Source organism: Notolepis coatsorum (genome assembly GCF_963971535.1).
Source record: "Notolepis coatsorum genome assembly, chromosome: 2".
Lineage (NCBI taxonomy): Eukaryota > Metazoa > Chordata > Actinopteri > Aulopiformes > Paralepididae > Notolepis > Notolepis coatsorum.
The window spans coordinates 83,178,078-83,200,231 of NC_140166.1; the positions used below are offsets into that span (position 1 = coordinate 83,178,078).

Consider the following 22,154-nt stretch of genomic DNA (forward strand, 5'->3'; position numbering starts at 1 on the left):
GTGACAGCTTTCTCTCTTTTTTCCGTTTCCATCATCTCGTGTTCTTTCACCCTTCCTCTTTTTCTTCTCTCTATGTGCCTCTTGTTTATAGTTCACATTCGCACCCCTTTTTAGATTAGATTAAAAATGTATTATGTCATTATACAGCACAAGTACAGTACAAGAGAAATAACTCTGGCATCCAACCAGAGTGCAAATGTAACAGTAAAGTGCAATAGTAATATGTACATGTGATTTAAACTGGGTATAAAATATATAAATAGTACTACTGAGTAATAGTGCTAATCAAGATGTATGTACAGAGTTGTAGTATTCATATGTACAGTGATACACAGATATGTATACACTATGGTAGTAGTCATACTGGCCATCAGTGTAACTAGTAAGAGTAGGTAGGGATAGATATAGTATCTACAGATATGTAAAACGGATTATATGCAGGTATGTATGTACAGACAGATTTGTATATATATATGGTAAGAATAGATATATGTATACGGTATAGACATCATTATTGTACATGCTATCATACAGAGTTATGTGGGTTATATGCAGGTGTATATATACACTCTCTAGATCTATCCCCCTCTCTCTGTTTAAAGCGTTTACATCTCACACTCAAAACACCTCCTCCACTTCCTGGCTCTCTCTCTCTCTCTCTCTTCTTGTTCTCATTGTCATTCATGGTTTTCAGTGTTTTCCTGTCTCGTAATCTTCTTTGTGAAACCTTCCACCTTAAACTTCCACCTATCCGGTCATTCAGTCCATCCTAGAAATGTTTAAAAAAGAAAACGGCGATAAGAGATAAGAGACGTGACATTTGCTAGATCGGCCAGACGGTGGAATGCCTCCTGTTCGAGCCCCGCTCTCCACATTGCTTTCAGTTTAGCTGGTCGTCCGCAGTAATACACATTGGCCGTATTACGGGGAGGGAAACTGAAGGGTGGGGATCGGGCGTTGTGGACAGCGACTCCTACAGGTCGGTTGGTGCGCCTGCGCAGTAGAATCAAGAAGCGACGGGGGCGGGGCCCCTCCAAAGCCCAGACCCCTGACGCTAAAAGATCGAGCCGCGCAGGTGAAAAGATGCGACGGCTGTTACCTCGAGTATCGGAGGGGACTCGTGCTATGTATGACTTAGTCCACATTGCAGTCGGCTTGTGGGAGGCAAGAAACAACGTTCGAAGACAGGGGAGGGTTGAATTGGACGATATGAAAATTGGGATGGGAGAAAAAGTGGATAAAAAAAAAAGAAATTTACAACTTTGAAACGCCAACATTTTTACAACCTATGTCTGATTGACATGAGACGTTGTACAGATATCCACCTATCCTTGGTCTACAACGTTGACACAGGACTGTATGTCATGTATGTCATATATGTTATGATGAATTGAAAATGGGGGACCCTGATGTAAACAAGACGAAAGTCTTTCTCTGGTCTGCATCCCCTTAACAATTGTGTGTATTGAGCTGTACTGTATTGTACCCATTCTGCAATCTGTTAATAAAGTTTTCAATCAATCGACCCACCCATCACCGCCATATTGGATTCTCCACCATTTTGAATCTTTGGAAAATCACCTTTTACCCTGCTCACCCTGGGAGCCTGATTCTCACAAAACTTGCCCTGTGGCATCTAGGGAGGTCACCGACATCCTCACGTCTAATTGGTGCTAGCCCAGACCACATGACTGCCACACCCAATCGAATTTGGGGAAAAAGAGCGGGAAGTAACAGGAAGTGATGTGTTAACTCTTGAACAGAAGAGGTGTTCAAAGGTTTGTGTCATTTGGACACATGGTGGCGCTGTTCTCAAATTATAAAAGACATGATATTTATCACACTGCTAGATATTGATGTGCCAATGCCTCACAACAAATATCATACAAAGTGGCCAGACGGTGGCGCTATAATCACCGGTCAACATTGACAAGAATTTATTCTTATTGTTTATTATAAAGGATCCCCATTAGCTAGTCTTCCTGTGGTCCGAAGTCCCACATATCAATATACCGGTATACACACACGCACATATATACATGTACTGTATACACATACACACACATACACACACACATACATACATACACACACATTCAGTATACACAATACAACAACCTAACTTATTACAATCATCCAAAAAAAGACATCATACAAAATAAAGAAAAAAGGGCCTGAAGTAACCCTAACAGTGAGGGGAGGGGGGGGGGGGTCCTGAAGTAACCCTAACAGTGACAAACACCTATGCAGCCTATATTTAGATGACATAGATTTAACAAGCCTGTTGCCTTTAATCACATTGCAAATTAAAAGTCCCTTTTCATTCCAATATTTGCAGGCCCAATCAAACCTTTTACTCCATCGACATCCGTTACAAAGTCCAGGGGGCAGTTTGTACACATATTTAAGTGTAAAGTGTACTGTAATGTTGCAGTGAATTGTCACTGATTTAGGAATTCATTAGATCAGCTTTAAAACACCACTCTGCTGTTGTAGGAGAAAACCAGCGGCTGACATCACAAGCGACACACACGTGATAATAAAGGGTCTTCAGGTGGTGCGTTGTCTCCAGTATGTCCCTCCACGCCGACCGGTAGATATTAGATTCGGTTTTGAAATACCATGAACTGGAAACTCCTCCAGTGCAGTTATTATTATATATATATTTTTTTAGATAACTTCACCATCAGACTGTTGAAGTTCCTGCAAGAGCCTGAGTATGAGGTTAATTCTGGGTAGTGCCGTCATGTGGTCGGTTGTCAGTCCACCAATCTATGCGTCTCTGCCCCACCCCCTCCCCCCACCCCTTGTTTATGTTGTAAACAGTCTTTCCTTCCTCCATTCCTATTAGTCAAGTCTTTCCAGATTTACTACGGGCCCAGTGGGCTCTATCTCTATCTATCTCTCTCTTTTTTTGTGTGTGATTGACAGTCTCTCTCTCTCCTGGGCTTGTTGTTTGCACTCTCTCTCTCCTGGGCTTGTTGTTTGCACTCTCTCTCTCCTGGGCTTGTTGTTTGCACTCTCTCTCTCCTGGGCGTGTTGTTTGCACTCTCTCTCTCCTGGGCTTGTTGTTTGCACTCTCTCTCTCCCGGGCGTGTTGTTTGCACTCTCTTGTGCCAGAGGGTAAGACAGGGTGCCAGGGGGTAAGATGTGGTGCCAGGGGGTAAGCCGTGGTGCCAGAGGGTAAGACAGGGTGCCAGGGGGTAAAACAGGGTGTCAGGGGGTAAGACGTGGTGCCAGGGGGTAAGCCGTGGTGCCAGAGGGTAAGACAGGGTGCCAGGGGGTAAAACAGGGTGTCAGGGGGTAAGACGTGGTGCCAGGGGGTAAGCCATGGTGCCAGAGAGACAGACAAGGTGCCAGTGGGTCAGGGCAGAGAGACAGACAAGGTGCCAGTGGATCAGGGCAGAGAGACAGACAGGGTGCCAGTGGGTCAGGGCAGAGAGACAGACAGGGTGCCAGTGGGTCAGGGCAGAGAGACAGACAAGGTGCCAGTGGGTCAGGGCAGAGAGACAGACAGGGTGCCAGTGGGTCAGGGCAGAGAGACAGACAGGGTGCCAGTGGGTCAGGGCAGAGAGACAGACAGGGTGCCAGTGGGTCAGGGCAGAGAGACAGACAGGGTGGCAGTGGGTCAGGGCAGAGAGACAGACAGGGTGCCAGTGGGTCAGGGCAGAGAGAAAGACGAGGGCATTTATGTGACAGCGGGGGAGGTTACATTCCTGGGAGGTCTGACTTAAGATTTGGATGTTCAGAGGTACTAATTTAACGTGCGTGTGCGCACACGCCGCACACACATGCATTGCATGATTCGTGTGTGGGCAACGTGGGCGCGTAATAATTCCCCGCTTGCTGTCCATTTGAGCCGAAGTCGTCGGCCAAAGCGGTTTATGTCTGTCAACCATGCGATCTGTTTCACAGCTTCGAAGAAATCTACAAATTCCAAAGACAAATCCTCAGAGTGAAGGACCGAGACGAGTTCCCCATGATCCTCGTAGGCAACAAGGCAGACCTCGAGGTACAGAGACAGGTGAGTCCCGGGCCTTCCAGTACAGAGTAATAATAATACGCCTCCGAACCACGTCCTCAAACATGCACCGTGTCTGAACGTGCCGTGCGGGGGGAGAAGAGAGACGAAGGAGAAGAAGAAGAAGAATAAGAAGAAGAAGAAGGAGGGTCGTGAAAGTCTCGAGGATTCATATTTACATATTGGGGAAACTGAAAACGAGGGAGGCAGCTGCTGCAGCTGTTTGAGGATTGCGAGTGAAAGAGAGAAAAGACGAGCTCTGTAGATTGTGGTGTGAAGGGGAGGGGGGGGGGGTGGTGGAGCGGGATGGAGAGGGAGTTGAAAAGAAGCTAATTTTGTGGCCTTTATTTGGTATGCAGCTGCAGTCCACCTCCTCCCGTGAAGCTATACCGCCCCCTTATGGCGAAAAGTTGCCGTACAGGCCAATATGAGAAATCCATTCAAATGAATAGTAGTCGTCGAACGCTGTCCTATTAAAAATCTGTTTATTATTGAAAGGATTTACTGTAGCTCTTGATAGTATTGATTGCCCCCGCATGGTTTCTCCTAGACTATACACCCAAATAACTATGTGTAATTACAATCGGTCTTCAGTTGCAGTTCCAGTGTATTTACAGTTGACAGCTTAAATCATTTAGCAGCATCTATTCCCACTACAAGATGATGGCTACTCTAGTTGTTTGTCCCCATTTTATTCATGGCTGCATCATTTATATTATGCATAGAGTGAGTCTATAAACCCACCATGCATTCTCCAGTCTTGCCAGCAGAGGGCACCGACGTCTCATGCGGTGGTTCTTGCTCCCAGTGTTGTATGCGTGACCTGTTCTTATAGATGGATGGTTCACAGTGGGATGTACGCTCTATTCCCTTCAGGTCACCCAGGAGGAGGGCCAGCAACTGGCCAGGCAGCTGAAAGTCACATACATGGAGGCTTCAGCCAAAATCCGTATGAATGTAGACCAGGCTTTCCATGAGCTGGTTAGAGTTATCAGGTAGGTTCTTTCCAGATGACATAACATACTATAGGTTACTAATGGTTACTTACTTTTCATTTATTTATTGATATATTTATTTTGCATATAAAAAAAAATATGATTAGATTTATCATTATTATCATTAAATTGACAATAATTTAAAACGAGAGGTGACCTGTAGACAGTGGCGTCGTTTTTTTGTCAAATCAGTTGTGCAATAGTCACTTTTGGTGAGTTGTTTCTATACAATTCAGTTATATGACATTTAGGTATGACACAGGACTACACAAGCATTTTTAGTATAGAAATGTGTCAACAGACTAAAGCAGGGAACCACAATATTTTGCATACGAATAATGCAGAATGTAATATCATAACTGTCTATTACTTTTCTTGCAATTGAGCCAATTTTCCTTAGGTATGGTTTTGAGGTGTGTGTTCAACAGAATGTCAAAAACACATTCACAAAAAGTATGGGTTACTGAATGCTGAACTGCACTGTTATAATCACTACGCCATTGTAAGACCTTACCTGTGTCCCTGTATCACTTGTCTCTGCTGCCCTTTGATTAAAAAACGTCCCTATGTCCATTTTCCTTTTTTTTGGGGCATATTTCAGTTAGTCACAGTAAAAGTCACATAGTAAAAGTGAGATAATTGACTATATCAAAACATGCTAGGGCTGTACCGAATAGTTCGAAGCTTCGTTCATAATGTTGACATTCGAATTCTAAATCAACATAAAAAAATGTAATACAAAATAATTTTTTTTCTTCTTTTTTTTAAAATCTTTTTGCCAAGGTATGGCGAATGCCATACCTTGCCATACCAGAACGACGCCCCTGCTTGTAGGAGCCGTCAAAAGGCTGTCATTTGTAACTTGTCCCCAGTGCTACTTATTTCTGACTACTTGCTATTGGTGGTGTTGGTGCTGCACAAATCTTAACGTTTTCTACTGCTGCACATGTTAGTCATGCTGGTTAAGAGAACAGGCTACTGTACATAATGAGCACATGTTACTGTACATGACAAGAGCACATGTTACTGTACATGACAAGAGCACATGTTACTGTACATGACAAGAGCACATGTTACTGTACATGACAAGAGCACATGTTACTGTACATGACAAGAGCACATGTTACTGTACATGACAAGAGCACACATTACTGTACATGACAAGAGCACATGCTACTGTACATAATGAGCACATGCTACTGTACATGACTTAAGAGCACATGCTACTGTACATGACACGATCACATGTTACTGTACATGACTGAAGAGCACATATTACTGTACATGACTGAAGAGCACATGTTACTGTACATGACTGAAGAGCACATGTTACTGTACATGACTGAAGAGCACATGTTACTGTACATGACAAGAGCACATGTTACTGTACATGACTGAAGAGCACATGTTACTGTACATGACTGAAGAGCACATGTTACTGTACATGACAAGAGCACATGTTACTGTACATGACTGAAGAGCACATGTTACTGTACATGACTTAAGAGCACATGCTACTGTACATGACAAGAGCACATGTTACTGTACATGACTGAAGAGCACATGTTACTGTACATGACTGAAGAGCACATGTTACTGTACATGACAAGAGCACATGTTACTGTACATGACTGAAGAGCACATGTTACTGTACATGACTGAAGAGCACATGTTACTGTACATGACAAGAGCACATGTTACTGTACATGACAAGATCACATGTTACTGTACATGACAAAAGCGCATGCTAATGTACATAATGAACACATGTTACTGTACATGACAAGATCACATGTTACTGTACATGACTGAATAGCACATGTTACTGTACATGAAAAGAGCACATGTTACTGTACATGACAAGAGTACATGATACTGTACATGACAAGAGCACATGCTACTGTACATGACAAGATCACATGTTACTGTACACGACAAGAGTACATGTTACTGTACATGACAAGGGCACATGTTACTGTACATGACAAGGGCACATGTTACTGTACATGACGAGCACATGTTACTGTACATGACAAGATCACATGTTACCAGGGCTTGACATTAACACCCGCCAAATGCGGGTAGAATTCGGCTGTGGTGGGTAACTCCGTCATTCTGCCCGCCACAGTAGCGGGTGACTTTTTTTCTATGGAAAAATACCTGGTCGAATTACTGTGTGTGCGTAGAACTCCTGTGTGGGGAGACAAGTTGTGGGCGTGTTTGTTTACACTCTGCTACACTTGCGTCGCCAATAAACATAATAGTTTCAAGACATTGCGTCGGTCTGAGAGAAGAATCAAGCATCGGAAATACATTTGGACTGCAGTATTCTGTTGTGGATGGTTAAAACCTTTGTTTACATATTGTGGTGTGGATTAAAACGTTCGTTTATGGACCCGTTTTCTGCCTGGCTCAAATCAAGCTGGCGGGCTCGTTCGAAGTTGAACACAGCTACAACCTCCACATCAAGTCTCTGTAAGTAAGCTAGCTAATGGCTAATGCATCCTTACAGTACTGGCAAGTATTTTCATATCTTAACCAACGTTGCAACTTGCAAGGCGCTTATAATTAAACGTTCCAACGGCGACATCAATTGTTCATCAATTCATTCAACCTAGAACCTAAGCGCTCTCTCTCTCTCTCTCTCTCTCTCTCTCTCTCTCTCTCTCTCTCTCTCTCTCTCTCTCTCTCTCTCTCTCTCTCTCTCTCTCTCTCTCTCTCTCTCCCCTCTCTCTCTCCTCTCTCTCTCTCTCTCTCTCTCTCTCTAACTCACACACACTGAATAGAGGACTAGACATCAAAGCAAATATTGGTAACAATATATCACGCTCTACAATTTAATTAATTAAGTTTGTACTTCGTTTTTGTAATTACATACTAATTGTTACACAGTGTACTTACCGCATTACACTTCCTTAACATTAACAATAACCCTAACTATATTCCTAACCCTGACCTTATTCCTAGGTATTGAGTCAATTCAATGCAGTAAGTACATTGCAACAATGACTAAGTACAATACTTGTTATACTGTCATTACACAAATAGCTACACAGGAACAGAGAATGTAAAGTGTGACTGTCTAGGTGGGTGGGATGTTCTGGTGGGGACAGATGTTATTGGATTAGATGTTATTTGATCACACACCACACTATTGACACTTTTTGGGTGGGGGTGCGAGTGTGGAGATTTTTGACTGGTGAAAATGCTGAGTGGCTAGTGACTTTGGAAAACCACTAGCCACAGTGGCTAGTGAGCCAAAAAGTTAATGTCAAGCCCTGCATGTTACTGTACATGACAAGATCACATGTTACTACATGACTTACCATGAGCCTCTTACTCGTGCTTCATGCTCGTGCTTCACGCTCTTACTCGTGCTTCATGCTTCAAAGGAAAATCTCATGCCGAATCAAACTTAAAAGTATCATTCTAAGATGTAATTTGAATGGTTTGTAATTTAGTAATTCATACCCAGATTATTTGGTTATTTGGATCATCAACAACTTAAAGAAAAATACATCTGACATATCATTAATATTATGATGCATATCTGTGTGATATTAATAAATGGGTGAATGGGATGTTGGAGGACAAAAGTCTATCTGCAATGGTTTTGAGTGCTCAGAAATATCCTGTTTATAAGCCGTATTAAATGGTTAACACATTGACCACCAGCACCAGGGGGCGCTGATACCCCATTCATCGCCAGGTCTTTATTCAATGGATATAGTTTTAGACTGTGACATTTGCGAGTCCTTAAAATATATCTTATATTATATCTATGGGTCTAATAACGCCGTCGGGTCTCAGTGAGTTGCTTCTAGTCAACATGCCCGAGACAGATTGTTTTTTCATCTGTACATTTCCGTTTTATACCGTTTTGAATAGAGTATGGTTTGGGTGTTTTTCAGTAATTACAGGAAAATGCGAGAAAAAGGCGTTTTACTGATCCAGTCATCACGTTGTAATTTTTCGGCTGATTATCTAATTATTCTGAAATCAACGCTAGATTATCATTAGTATGTCTCCTCGTCCATACATGAAATTACCGTCGTAGCGGGGCGCTCCCCCCCCCCCCCCCACCGCAGCCAACGGTAAACAGCCATACACGGTCCACACATATAGCTGTGATCGCGGTAGAAATAAATGTCAGATCAACGATCAAATTTATATATAATGTTCTTACCTTGTATCTGATACGCAAAAGAGATAATCCAAATATCTGGTCGCAATTCCAAATAATGCTTGTGGAGGTCCGCACCACACTACCGACTTTCACAATGACGGGCGGGCGGAGTTACTGTTTGATGCCATCGTTGTATAGAAGTGGCTCGCCTGAATATTTAAACCCCGCCCACCCGGCTCGGATCGCCTCCTAAAACACACCAGCCCATTTTCAATGAGATGCAATAGCTCCACCTGGCAGTAGAGGGCGGTGTTGACCGTCTGCCAGCTCTGAAGAGGATACCAGAGGCTGCAGCTATGAATTATGAATAGATATAGCGACTAAATGAAATAACGATCCCAAAAACGAGTTAACTCGTTTCTGGCGCTCAATGCATGGCGCCCAATAACGAGTTAACTCGTTTATGGCGCAGAATGTGTTAAAGGTGCACTAGTTTAGGGAGAGAACTTTGAAACGGACAGAATATTCAGGAAATTGAGTCCCTGGAACACTGAGGCTAGAAACCTACCATGATGACATAAGATAGAATAATAAAAATAAACGAATAAATACAAATTGGCATCCTATAGATTGGCGCTATAGATTAATAAATAAGCATCCACAGAGCTTTTATAAAGGTGGAGAATAAAAGTATTGCTTCCCCCCCCAAATAAATGTATTGATTAATGAATTTAACATTTACATTTTTTTTGCAATATTAGGTTGGAAAGGAATCCCAAACTGAGCATGACATAAGAGCAAAATGGTGGTATGGTTAATTGCAGGCTCTGCAAAAACTGCACAGTGTGCCTTTTTTTAAGAAAAAAAAGATCCTTAACTCTTTCTCTGCCAACAAAGATTATGGTGGGTTATGTCGTGAGCCAAATGCACATACGATCTACCAGATGGCAATCAAATAATTGGAATATTCTTTTTGGAATCCCACCGGCCACAGGTAAGAGCAATTTAACGTCAATTTCAGCTTGAATGTGCCTTGTTTTCATAGCCATCGCCCTGATCAGCGTATGTTGTTGTACTAACGAATGCCGTTATTGACAATCAATTAATCAGAAACGACCCCCCCCCCCCTTTCATGCATTCATGATGGAACATAATACCGATCATATGCATTTGAATTTTTTATCATAGCGTGTGTAGGGACGAAATGCCAATGGATTTAGTATAATACATGTCGCAGGCTATTAATCCATTCCCTGCCACCACTTTGATCATCTTATACCATTCTCTGCCAGTACTGTAAGTCTATGGAGATGTTCACCTTCTTTGCAGGGCTATAACTTTTTAAATTGTATTGCTAAATTGACATTACTATGGCCCATTCAACATCGATTACCTATCGTTCAGGATGTAGGACCGTTTAACTTTTTCATTCACACATTCATACGAAAATACCGTAGAGTATAAATATGTTTTTATCGTTTTCTGCAGTATTTCCCAGAACGTGAGATATAGGCACAAATGCATTATATTAGATCATCAAATGCAGTTTGATACCGATCGATGCTATATAAAAAATTTCAACTGTACATGGTCCTAAGGGTTATGACTGATCATGCGCGGGTGAACGGAGGGGGGGGGGGGTTGTTTATAATTCTGTGATAGTCGTTAGATGCTTCATGTAGTATGGGTGATATATTGATCAGAGCAGTTTGTATCGAAAATGATAAACAAAAACGCTGAAACTCACGTCAGTCTCCTCGTACCGTTTGGCGATGAGAGTGGAGCAAACAGATCCCAGTTATGTGGTGGGGATCTAGGCGATCCATTTCCGGTTTGTATATTACTAATACACGCCCAAATCATGTAGATTATTGAGTTATGGCAAAGAATTAGGGGACAGACCGAGCTGCAACGGGCATTTCCGGTTTGGCAACTCGCCGATAAGCCACCAGGTGGCAGTATTGAAGTGTTGCAGAGTTGTGCTGAGTCCATCAGCATCTGACAAGGCTCCGTGAGTGGAATATGAATACCATGGCGAAAATATGAAATTATTATCAGAATCACGTCGTACGCCGTTATTGGCAGAATTCGCATGAACTTGAAACCCGTCGTACGACGTTATTGGCGGGAAAAGGGTTAATAGCCTCCCAGGAATGACCCTAAACCGCTCTAAAACCATACTTATATTCACCACGGTATAAAACGGGAATGTATGGATGAATTTTTTTTTTTTTTTCACATCTTGAACGATAGATACTCGATGTCAAATGGGCCATAGTATTGCATCCATAGCTATAATATAGAATATAGTTATAGCCCTGCAAACAAGGTGACTGACTCCATTGGTTTAATGTGTGGCAGTGCATAGCCATATCCCGGAAACAGCGTGGCAGATATATATATATATGATTTTAGAAAGGTGCGGAATAAAAATATTGATTGATGAATTTATTATTTAAAAACAATTTGCGGGTCCAATATGAATGTTGTTGTTTACATGTTGCAGGCATGCACCTACTTCCCATTTCCCATTGTGGATAAATGACAATGCTGGTGCTCTAATGCGACATCTAGTGGCTGAATGTTATCTATAGCACCTTTAAAACACCACCTTGTCCTCTTCCCTCCCAGGAAGTTCCTCTAGTGCAGCGGTTCCCAAACTTTTTTGGCCGTGCACCCCCTGTCACCTCCCGACCTAGCTGACGCACCCCCCAATGGGTTTCTGTTAGAAAAAATTGTTGCTGGTCTTCGTGCACAGATTTTATTTTTTATTTTATCTCTTCCCACGGCGACTATGGATAGGGAATTTCTTTATTTAATTAAAATGTTCACGACAACATGGATGCATGTACTCTGCCAGCATGTTTAATATCCATAATACTAAAGGTTTGACTAAGGGCGCGGATCCACCTGCCTCATATTTCTGGGCGCAAGCGTCTTTTTTCAATGTATTCCAATGGGGAGGGAGCGTATGCGGCCGCACGGCCGCCTATAAGGAAATGCGCTGCAGTCAGCTTCTTTTTTCAGCGCATTTCAGCTTTTTTGTGCGGCCGCACACAGCGTTTTAAAGTTGAAACTTTCTGAACTTTACAGAGCGATGCGCTGGGCGCATATTCAGACAAAGGCTCGCGCTGCAGCGCTCCACCCCCAGTACTACCGGCGCACTGCCAGCGTTTTTGTGAGATATGTGGACGCATGCCCTAAGGGTGCTTTCACATATAGTTTTGGTGGACTCGGTGCGGTTCTGGTGGTGAAGTTGCAACATTGTTGCATTCATCATTTGGTTCGTCTGCATTCACACAGCAATTTGTCAGGCGCACCAAACTATCTGAACAATGTCACGCGGTCGAAAAGGACGGTCGTCTATTGGACACAATGGAGAGTGGAAATCCCTCCCCTTCAGGAAGTGAAATGCGAGTCAACACAAACTGCGTGAAGCGTGATAGTAGCAGTAGCAGAGGCGTGGCATTGATCCATCGTTCGATTATAACCCATTACCGCCATCCTCTCGCTAAACAACTTGTACACCTTGTTGTTTTTGTGAGTGCCCACAAGCAGCTGTTTTATTTGGTCTTCTGCCCATACTGTATGTCGATCAGGGCTTTCACTTCGCCCAAGTCTGTCCACGAGACATGTTTACACAGTGTGCTTGTTTTGCAGTAAATGCCGCGCTCCGCGGTAATAATAATAATAAGCAGCTGTGTTTTTTTCTTCCTTCTACCCCAAGATGCACAGTTTGATAGATAGATAGATAGATAGATAGATAGATAGATAGATAGATAGATAGATAGATAGATAGATAGATGCAGTGTGCTTGTTTTGCAGTGAATGCCGCGCCGCGGTAATAATAATAATAATAAGCAGCTGTGTTTTTTTCTTCCTTCTACCCCAAGATGCACAGATAGATAGATAGATAGATAGATAGATAGATGCAGTGTGCTTGTTTTGCAGTGAATGCCGCGCCGCAGTAATAATAATAATATACCCAAGATGCATAGTTTATCAGGTGACTTCCTACATTTGGTCCACGTTTGGTCCGATGAAGCGAACCGAGACCTATGTTTTTTGGCGGACCAGAGTTTGCGTGTTTGGTCCGCGGACCGAGTTCGACGCACATTCACACAAACCCAAAAAAGCGGACTATCGAATTCTGGTCCGATAGTCCGGACCAAACAGCTCTAGTGTGAAAGCAACCTAAGATTTGTATGAAATTATATTGTAAAAAAAATCTAAAAAAATTTACCACCATTAGCCTTTTCATGTCACACACCACCTAGAGAGCGCTCGCGCACCACAAGGGGTGCGCGCACCACAGTTTGGGAACCACTGCTCTAGTGCGACATCTAGTGGCTGAATGTTATCTACAGCACCTTTAAAACACCACCTTGTGGCTGAATGTTATCTATAGCAGCTTTAAAGGGGAACTATTTTACTATTTCTTTCACTATTTGGGCACTTTTACACAATTCCTGTGAGTCTATGGAACACCTCTGTAATATATATATTTTTTTTTATTCATTGTTTTGTATTTCTAATCAAGTCCTCAAAAACAGCATTTTTCTACCTCAAGATCTCGAGCTGTTTTGAGTCTGGGCTGCAGGTGCCACCTAAACCACTGTGTGGCCTGCGCCGCCTGCTGAACATTAACATGCAGCAGTGACTATATGACATCATATATAGGCACATTTTCAAACGACTCAGTTCAGTGAGGGTGAATATTGTGAGAGGAGAATTGGAAGAATGCGCCAATATGAGAATTTTGAGACATAGATCATATTAATATAAGTTCACATAGCTAGGAAACAATGCTAAACACTCAAAAAGGCCATTTATAAGATAGTTCCCCTTTAAAACACCACATCGTCCTCTTTCCCTCCAGTGGCTGAATGTTACCTCTAGCAGCTTTTAAACACCTCCTAGTGGCTGAATGTTATCTATAGCACATAACACCACCTTGTGGCTGAATGTTATCTATAGCAGCTTTAAAACACCACCTCGTCCTCTTTCCCTCCAGTGGCTGAATGTTACCTCTAGCAGCTTTTAAACACCTCCTAGTGGCTGAATGTTATCTATAGCACCTTTAAAACACCACCTTGTGGCTGAATGTTATCTATAGCAGCTTTAAAACACCACCTCATCCTAGTGGCTGAATGTTACCTATAGCAGCTTTTAAAACACCACCTTGTCCTCTAGTGGCTGAATGTTGTCTATAGCTCCTTTAAAACACCACCTTGTCCTAGTGGCTGGATGTTACCTATAGCAGCTTTTAAAACACCACCTCGTCCTCTTTCCCTCCAGTGGCTGAATGTTACCTCTAGCAGCTTTTAAACACCTCCTAGTGGCTGAATGTTATCTATAGCACCTTTAAAACACCACCTTGTGGCTGAATGTTATCTATAGCAGCTTTAAAACACCACCTCGTCCTAGTGGCTGAATGTTACCTATAGCAGCTTTTAAAACACCACCTTGTCCTCTAGTGGCTGAATGTTGTCTATAGCTCCTTTAAAACACCACCTTGTCCTAGTGGCTGGATGTTACCTATAGCACCTTTAAAACACCACCTTGTCCTAGTGGCTGGATGTTACCTATAGCAGCTTTTAAAACACCACCTTGTCCTAGTGGCTGGATGTTACCTATAGCAGCTTTTAAAACACCACCTTGTCCTCTAGTGGCTGAATGTTACCTATAGCAGCTTTTAAAACACCACCTTGTCCTCTAGTGGCTGAATGTTACCTATAGCAGCTTTTAAAACACCACCTTGTCCTCTAGTGGCTGAATGTTACCTATAGCAGCTTTTAAAACACCACCTTGTCCTAGTGGCTGGATGTTACCTATAGCAGCTTTTAAAACACCACCTTGTCCTCTAGTGGCTGAATGTTACCTATAGCAGCTTTTAAAACACCACCTTGTCCTAGTGGCTGGATGTTACCTATAGCAGCCAGATGATTTCCAATTTTTTTTAATAAAAATCCAAAAAACTGAACTGAATTTAGAAGCAGGCCAGGACAGTGTTTCTAGTTGCAGTAGCGCAATAGTTAGATAACCTAGGTGGGGAACAACCAGGAGATCACTGCAACTCACACAAGTTGGAGAACTATCTCTCTCTCTCTCTCTCTCTTGCTCTCACACACACACACAAAAGGAGCCGCATGTGATTGGTGGAGGCGGGACCCTTACAAAAAACTGTTGTAATCTAATCATTGACACATGCTAGCCTGTAATAATCCCCCCCAGAAAAATCTACTTTGTATTTGATATATTGCAAATATATGCCATCACACACACTGGCATTTAAAGGGTTAGAATTATACAATTAATATGTGGTGTTATGATCAGGGCTGAAGTTGAATAAAAGATTGTATTATTTTCAATCTGACATTACAAAAAAACTGAAAATCCATCAAAATCTGTGTTGTTTCTAATCATACATATGCTAGCCTGTTTTTTAACAATAATTTGTGATGCCATCACAAACACTGGCATTTAAAGGGTACAAATAAAAAAATTCCTGCACCAGAATGCAGGAAATGAAGTCTTTGTAACAAGAAATGTCCTGGTGGGGGACCCCCAGACCCCCTGCTTAAAAAGTGGCCTGACTGGGGCTATATTTTGCACTATATTTCCTGGCCTGAATGATTTCCCCAGTCCGGCCCTGGTTAAAAGCCTCCAATGCGTATTAGTGTGTGTGCGTTTGAACGTGTGCATGTTTCAACCATACATTTCCATTTATAAAAAAAGAAAAAAAGAAAAAAAAATGTACCTCCTATAATAGTGGGGGTCGCGGCTCTCTGACACTGTTATTTTTGGGTCGCGGCCTGAAAAGTTTGGGAACCCCTGACCTATAGCACCTTTAAAACACCCTCTAGTAGCTGAATGTTATCTATAGCACCCTCTAGTGGTTGAATGTTACCTATAGCAGCTTTAAAACACCCCCTTGTCCTCCTCGCAGGAAGTTCCAGGAGCAGGAGAGCCCGCCCTCGCCGGAGCCCACGCCGGAGCCCAGCGGCTGCCATTGTGTGATCGTTTGAGTAGAGCCTTGTCACTCACTCACTCACTCACTCACTCACTCATGCAGCTACCTTCGACAAGCCCCACCCCTTTGCCTGACATAACATCCTTTGTGGATGACTGACCGCTGCCTTCTCCACGTGCATGACTTCAGACAGCTGTTTTCCGAAATGCTTTGATCAGGAATCGCTGTCCCCATGGACTTCAGTATAGACAACTGACAGACGCCAAATCTTAACACCACTCTACCTTCAACAGTAATCTGAGTCACATGAGAATCCCAACACTAAACCTTGCCTTCTAAATCAGCTTAACAATTTCATTTTTTTTGTATTCAGAAGGACTCCTCTTGCCTTGTAGTCATATTTGTACTTTTTGCCGAGATTGAATGAGAAATATATATCCAGACTGTTTAATGAGTTCTTTTTTTTGTTTTGTTTCCAGTGTCTCACTAGATTGGAGATTATTTTATGAAGCTTTGTGTATGTAGTGCCATATCCGTTTTTACTCCATGTGCTAATCTGCTACTGTACATATGTGACATTTGTTGTGATTTTCATAGTGCATTTTTAATGACTTATTAAATCACCAATATGGTGTGTGAGATTTTACAAATATGAAAATAAATATGAAAATAAATATATAAGTACATATATATAATACCTAGATAGCCCTTAAAGTTATATGACAGAATTTTGGATCCATTTCTTTTTGTCTGTGGATTCTGCTTTCATCTCGATAACCAAATAATGGAATGTCTACTGTATCTGCATCTTTTTAAGTCTTAGAGATCGTAGGATTAAAATCTCATGCCGTTTCTCCTCGATTCAGCCAAACCGTTCAGACGTATCCCTCGCTGTCTCGTGGCTTGTGCCGAGGCAGTGGAACTGGAACACTGTACACTCTTTATTTTCAACTCCTGGCGAGCGGGTGCCAATGGAACGGCGTATCAACAAGTAGTTCTTTGATAGGTTTGATACAGAAGAGCTTCAAAACGTCACGTTTCAGATCATTCCTGTGTATTTCCTTTAAAATTATTATTTTTTTAACAGAATTGTTATAGGACAGTACCATATGTCTGGAATCTAGGTCAAAGGGTTTGATGGATTATGTTACATCATTCCAATTACACGGTATGTGTACATTGTCCGTTTCTGTACCTTTTCTTTTCTCTCCTTTTGCCCCGGAGGATCTGTCATTTGTGCGCGAGACCTCCTGTCCCCATGCCAACCTGACGCCACAAGGCCACGAGTTCACACCCCGGGGGGGGGGGGGGGGGGGGGGTTCAAGTCCGCCCGCTCACCAGACCTGACACCCATCAAGTTGCTGTCACCACGGAGACGAGGCGCCGTCGAGACAAAATACTGTATTGCCTTTCCCCCCCCCTCTCTGCATTTGTACTACTTCTGTTTGAGCCTAGACATGAACTGTTGCTTTCTCTGTTGCTTTATTATCATGTAATATAAGACAAAAACTCAAATCTGAGGATGGAAGTGATTCAGTGATGGACTTGATTAAATGTTTTTACTCCACTTTTATACATTATTTTCTTATCAAACTAGTTGACAAGTATTTTTATATGTTTGTAAGTGAATACGCTTTCACAGCACAGCTGTACGTATATATATATATATATATGTGTAAAGAGGAATATTTAATTCTCAATTGCTTTCAACTGAAATTGACTGTTGGCCTAAATTGACTCAAAATTGGATGCTAGATAGATAGAGGTGCGATCGAGAATGTCTTTCCCAAAGTGGCTTAGTAATGGAAATCTATTCGCCTTTGGAGTGTTGGCTGCTGGTGTGTAGTGCAAAATGTCAGGGGGGTGGTGGGGAAGCTGGGAGCTCATTCTACTCTACTGAGAAGCTTATGGTCACAGATGACTCACGTATTCTGATCACTGGAGTTTGAAAGAACCACCTCCCCATCTTCAAGTAGATTCTAGTGTAACTTAAATCCCAAGTCATACCTGTGTTTTTATTTTCCATGTCCATGCATAGCATCTGGTGCTATAATAAAATCTGTGATTGAGCCAAATGGGGTAGAGGGTTTTCCTTTGTTTTAAAGCCCTGTCGAGGTGGGAACCTTGGGTTTTCAGAAGAGATTCACGGCTGTAGCCACAACCTAGCGGGGCCACGGTGATACAGTACGTCTCCCTGTGTATGATCTACTGGCGATTTAGTGACGCATACATGAATATAACTCTGTTCAAATGTCTTTTTTTCTTTATTAATTATTTTGTCCCTTTTTTTTTTTTTCCACAATCTGTTTAGTCTGGGTAAACAACCGCCTACATACTTTACATATCAAAATTCCTTTTTCTTTTGTAATGCAAAGTGTGTGTGTGTCATAAGGGTGGATTTAGAAAAACAAGTCTCATTCCATGTAAACCTGTTGTAGGCGTAGCTTGGGGGAGGAGGTATGGTCAAATACATCAGCGGTTCTCAACAGGGGTGCCTAGGCACACTTAGTGTGCCTCAGAGAGCTGCCAGGGGTGCCTTGAGATTTCTCAAAAAAAAATTATATATATAAATATTTTTTAATATGATTAAAGAAAATTATCAGTTGCAGCTGCACTGTTTTCCATGAAAATACCACATTTGGATAAGTTTGACCATTTCTCAAAAACTGAAAATCATAATTTTTTTTAACATGTTTTGGTAGATTTTTCTTTTGTTTATTGGACAAGTCCGGCAGAGAGGAAGGATGGGAGAGATATATGGGGGAAGACATTCTGCAAAGGTTGCCGCGTCCGGGAGTCGAACCCGGGACGGCCGTGCACCACCCTGGCACCCTGGAAATCATTATTTAATAAAACACAGAAAAGGATCACCAAGTTACTCTGGATAAAGAATCCCTTTACAGACAACATTGAGACAAAGCTTCCTGACACATCTCCATCCAAACTCTTGGAAGAACTCATTGAAATCTCATCTGATACCACCTGGAGAGCTCGTTTCAGAGTGTGGTGCTGAGTACCAAGTATCTCATGATGCAGCAGTTAAGGTGTTGATACCATTCAGCACCACATATCTGTGTGAAGCTGGCTTTTCATCCATGACAGCTCTGAAAACAAAATATAGGGCCAAGTTTAGCCTTGAGGATGACATGCGTGTTGCCTTGTCAAAGATCTCCCCACGTATTGACCGTATTATTAGCCAGCAGCAGCAGACCTCGCATTGAGCTAGAAATGTCCACTGAGTGAACGAGTGCTTATCTTCTGTATTTATTTATATTTTTTGAGAAATGGTAACTTGGTGATCCTTTTCTGTATTTAAAAGAAATACATGATTTTCTGTTTTTGAGAAATGGTCACACTTATCCAAATATGCAATTTTAATGGAAAACAGTGCAGCTATACAACAGATAGCACTTTAGTGATACTTTTCTGTAATTTTTTTTTTTTTTTTAAATATGCTATTTGATTTACTACTACAAGCAGTGTAATGTCAACAGTACTAAGCCATTTAGACCTGAAACGCCATTTAGACCTTATTTTGAAAGCAAGCACTTTTGTCATCATTGTAGCAAAAAAGACAGGACCGGAAAAGTCTTTATCGTATATAGGGGTGCCCTGGAATATTTTATTGGACACAGGGGTGCCTTGGCAGCAGAAAGGTTGAGAACCCCTGAAATACATCACGTGTCAGAGTGTCTTTGATAGGTAATTTCCTCTTTGTTACAATATGTTGGAAAATGAGAGGGATACACATTTCAAGCCAACATCTTAAGCTTCAATTTAATGTAGGAATGACTATTGAAAGAGGTTTTGATGATGAGCAATTCACACTAGAATAAAAAGTGTGACAACCATCCCCGTTCTCACCAACCCCATCATGGGGATGGTTGTCGCACTATGGGGTTGGTTGTCACTATGTGTTTTAACTCTTTATTTGCCAGACCCGAGATATCTCGGGTTTTTGTAATTTTTTCTTTTATTCTATATTTTTATTCATTATTCATCCACTGACTTGGTGTTGCCATAGGAAAGGATTTTGAGATCGCCAAAGTGCAATACCGGCCGCATCCTGCCAGATGGCAGTGTCGCCCACCCTTTGAAACCTTATATCTAACTCTGTGTTAAGGGCTTTACATGCTCGAGCAACTGCAACGTGACTGCGACGCAACTGCAACACAACATGGCTCTGCGACATCTGCAACCGTTGCAGAGGGTGTTGCGAGGATGTTGCATACCTATTAGGGGTGTAACGGTACGTGTATTCGTCCCGCGAATTTACGGTACGGCCATCACGGTGCGGTACGCGCGCCATACGACGAATACGCCTCAGCGCAAACACACCAGTCGCACATGCGAGAACAGCGCGCGGCACACTGTCACAGACTGTGACGAGAGAGGGAGAGAGAGAGACAGAGGGAGAGAGAGGGACACGGAGCACCCCACACACACCGCACGCGTGGGGAAACACACATTTACATTTACATTTACATTTAGTCATTTAGCTGACGCTTTTATCCAAAGCGACTTACAAGTTCTGTACGACAAGCCATCAGGAAGAGCACAACTCTATCAGCTGAGTAACAATGTTCATCAAAGTGTTGAGTGCTACAGTGTAGGTTAGTTTATTAGGACAAGTGCATGACAGTATGGTTAGTTAGGGTTAGATTTTTTTTTATTTTTTTTTTTAATTCAGATAATGGTTGAAGAAGTGAGTCTTTAGTCGACGGCGAAAGATTGGACGTGTTTCGGCTGTCCTAACTGGGGTGGGTAGTTCATTCCACCATTGTGGGGCAAGGACTGAGAATAGGCGACTTCTCTTTGATGACCCTCCCGGAGCTTGGATAGGAGTAGGTCTGAGGCGGCCAGAAGATGCAGAGCGTAGGGGTCTTGAGGGTGTGTAGTTAGAGACCATTGACCGGAGGTAGGCGGGAGCAGTTCCCTTTGCCGCACGGTATGCTAGGTCAAGGGCCTTGAAGCGGATTCGTGCAGCAATGGGGAGCCAGTGCAGGTCCCTAAGAAGTGGGGTGACATGGGCCGACTTCGGTAGGTTTGAGATCAGGCGGGCCGCTGCGTTCTGAATGAGTTGAAGAGGCTTAGTGGCAGTGGCCGGGAGGCCAGCGAGCAGTGCGTTGCAGTAGTCGAGGCGGGAGATGACTGTTGATTGGACGAGGAGTTGGGTGGCTTCTTTTGTCAGGAAGGGGCGTATCCTTCTGACGTTGCTCAGGAGGAATCGGCAGGGTCTGGTTGTCGCTGCGATGTGAGCAGAGAAGTTCAACTGGTCGTCGAGGACAACACCAAGGTTCTTGGCGGTCGGGGACGCGGTCACAGCTGCATTCTCGACTGTGATGGAAAGGTCGGTCAGGGGGGAGGATTTGGCCGGCAGGTGGAGCAATTCTGTTTTGCTTAGGTTCAGTTTGAGGTGGTTGGTCGTCATCCAGGCGGAGATGTCGGACAGACAGGCCGAGATCCGCTCAGAGACGTGGATATCTGAGGGAGGGAAGGAGAGGAAGAGTTGAGTATCGTCGGCATAACAGTGGTAGGAGAAGCCATGAGACGTGATAATGTTACCCAGTGATTTAGTGTAGAGGGAGAAGAGAAGGGGTCCTAAAACCGAGCCCTGGGGGACACCTGGGGGACACACACACGCAGTTGGGAGCGTGCGCAAAATGCTCCGCATCCCTCCCTCTCCCTCTTCAGTTCAGAGCGAGCGGGCGAAAGTGCACGAGAAAAGCACATTTACATTGGAACAGCTGCAGGGTCGTTTTCTTGTTCGCTCAATAACGTTAACCAAATGAAACCAAAGGAAAGACACACACACGCGCCAACAAACACATCAACATTCTCCTCACAATAAAAAAATAAAAAATAAACATACTTTTCCGGACAGATCATCTGAGCTCCACTGTGTTTAAATCCAAATAATCCTCTGCCATTGTTGTAAGTAACATGTCATCTCTGTTCTCTACTATTTAGTCTCGTCGTGAAGTTAATTCTCTCTGGAAGTGAAACTGAAACTTAAGGATGCGCAAGGATAAGTTGTTA

The 22,154-nt window shown here is 42.8% G+C and overlaps 1 protein-coding gene across 1 annotated transcript in view; it reads left to right on the plus strand.

Moving 5' to 3' along the window:
* The window catches only part of rras2 (RAS related 2), an 85,481-nt gene extending 67,297 nt beyond the window's left edge, over positions 1–18,184 (plus strand). The window contains exons 4-6 of the mRNA XM_084307695.1: positions 3,916–4,024; positions 4,898–5,016; positions 16,092–18,184. Coding sequence (XP_084163821.1) covers positions 3,916–4,024; positions 4,898–5,016; positions 16,092–16,170 — 307 coding nt within the window. The 3' untranslated portion in view covers positions 16,171–18,184. The remainder of the gene's footprint in view (positions 1–3,915; positions 4,025–4,897; positions 5,017–16,091) is intronic.
* The last annotated feature ends 3,970 nt before the right edge of the window (positions 18,185–22,154 follow it).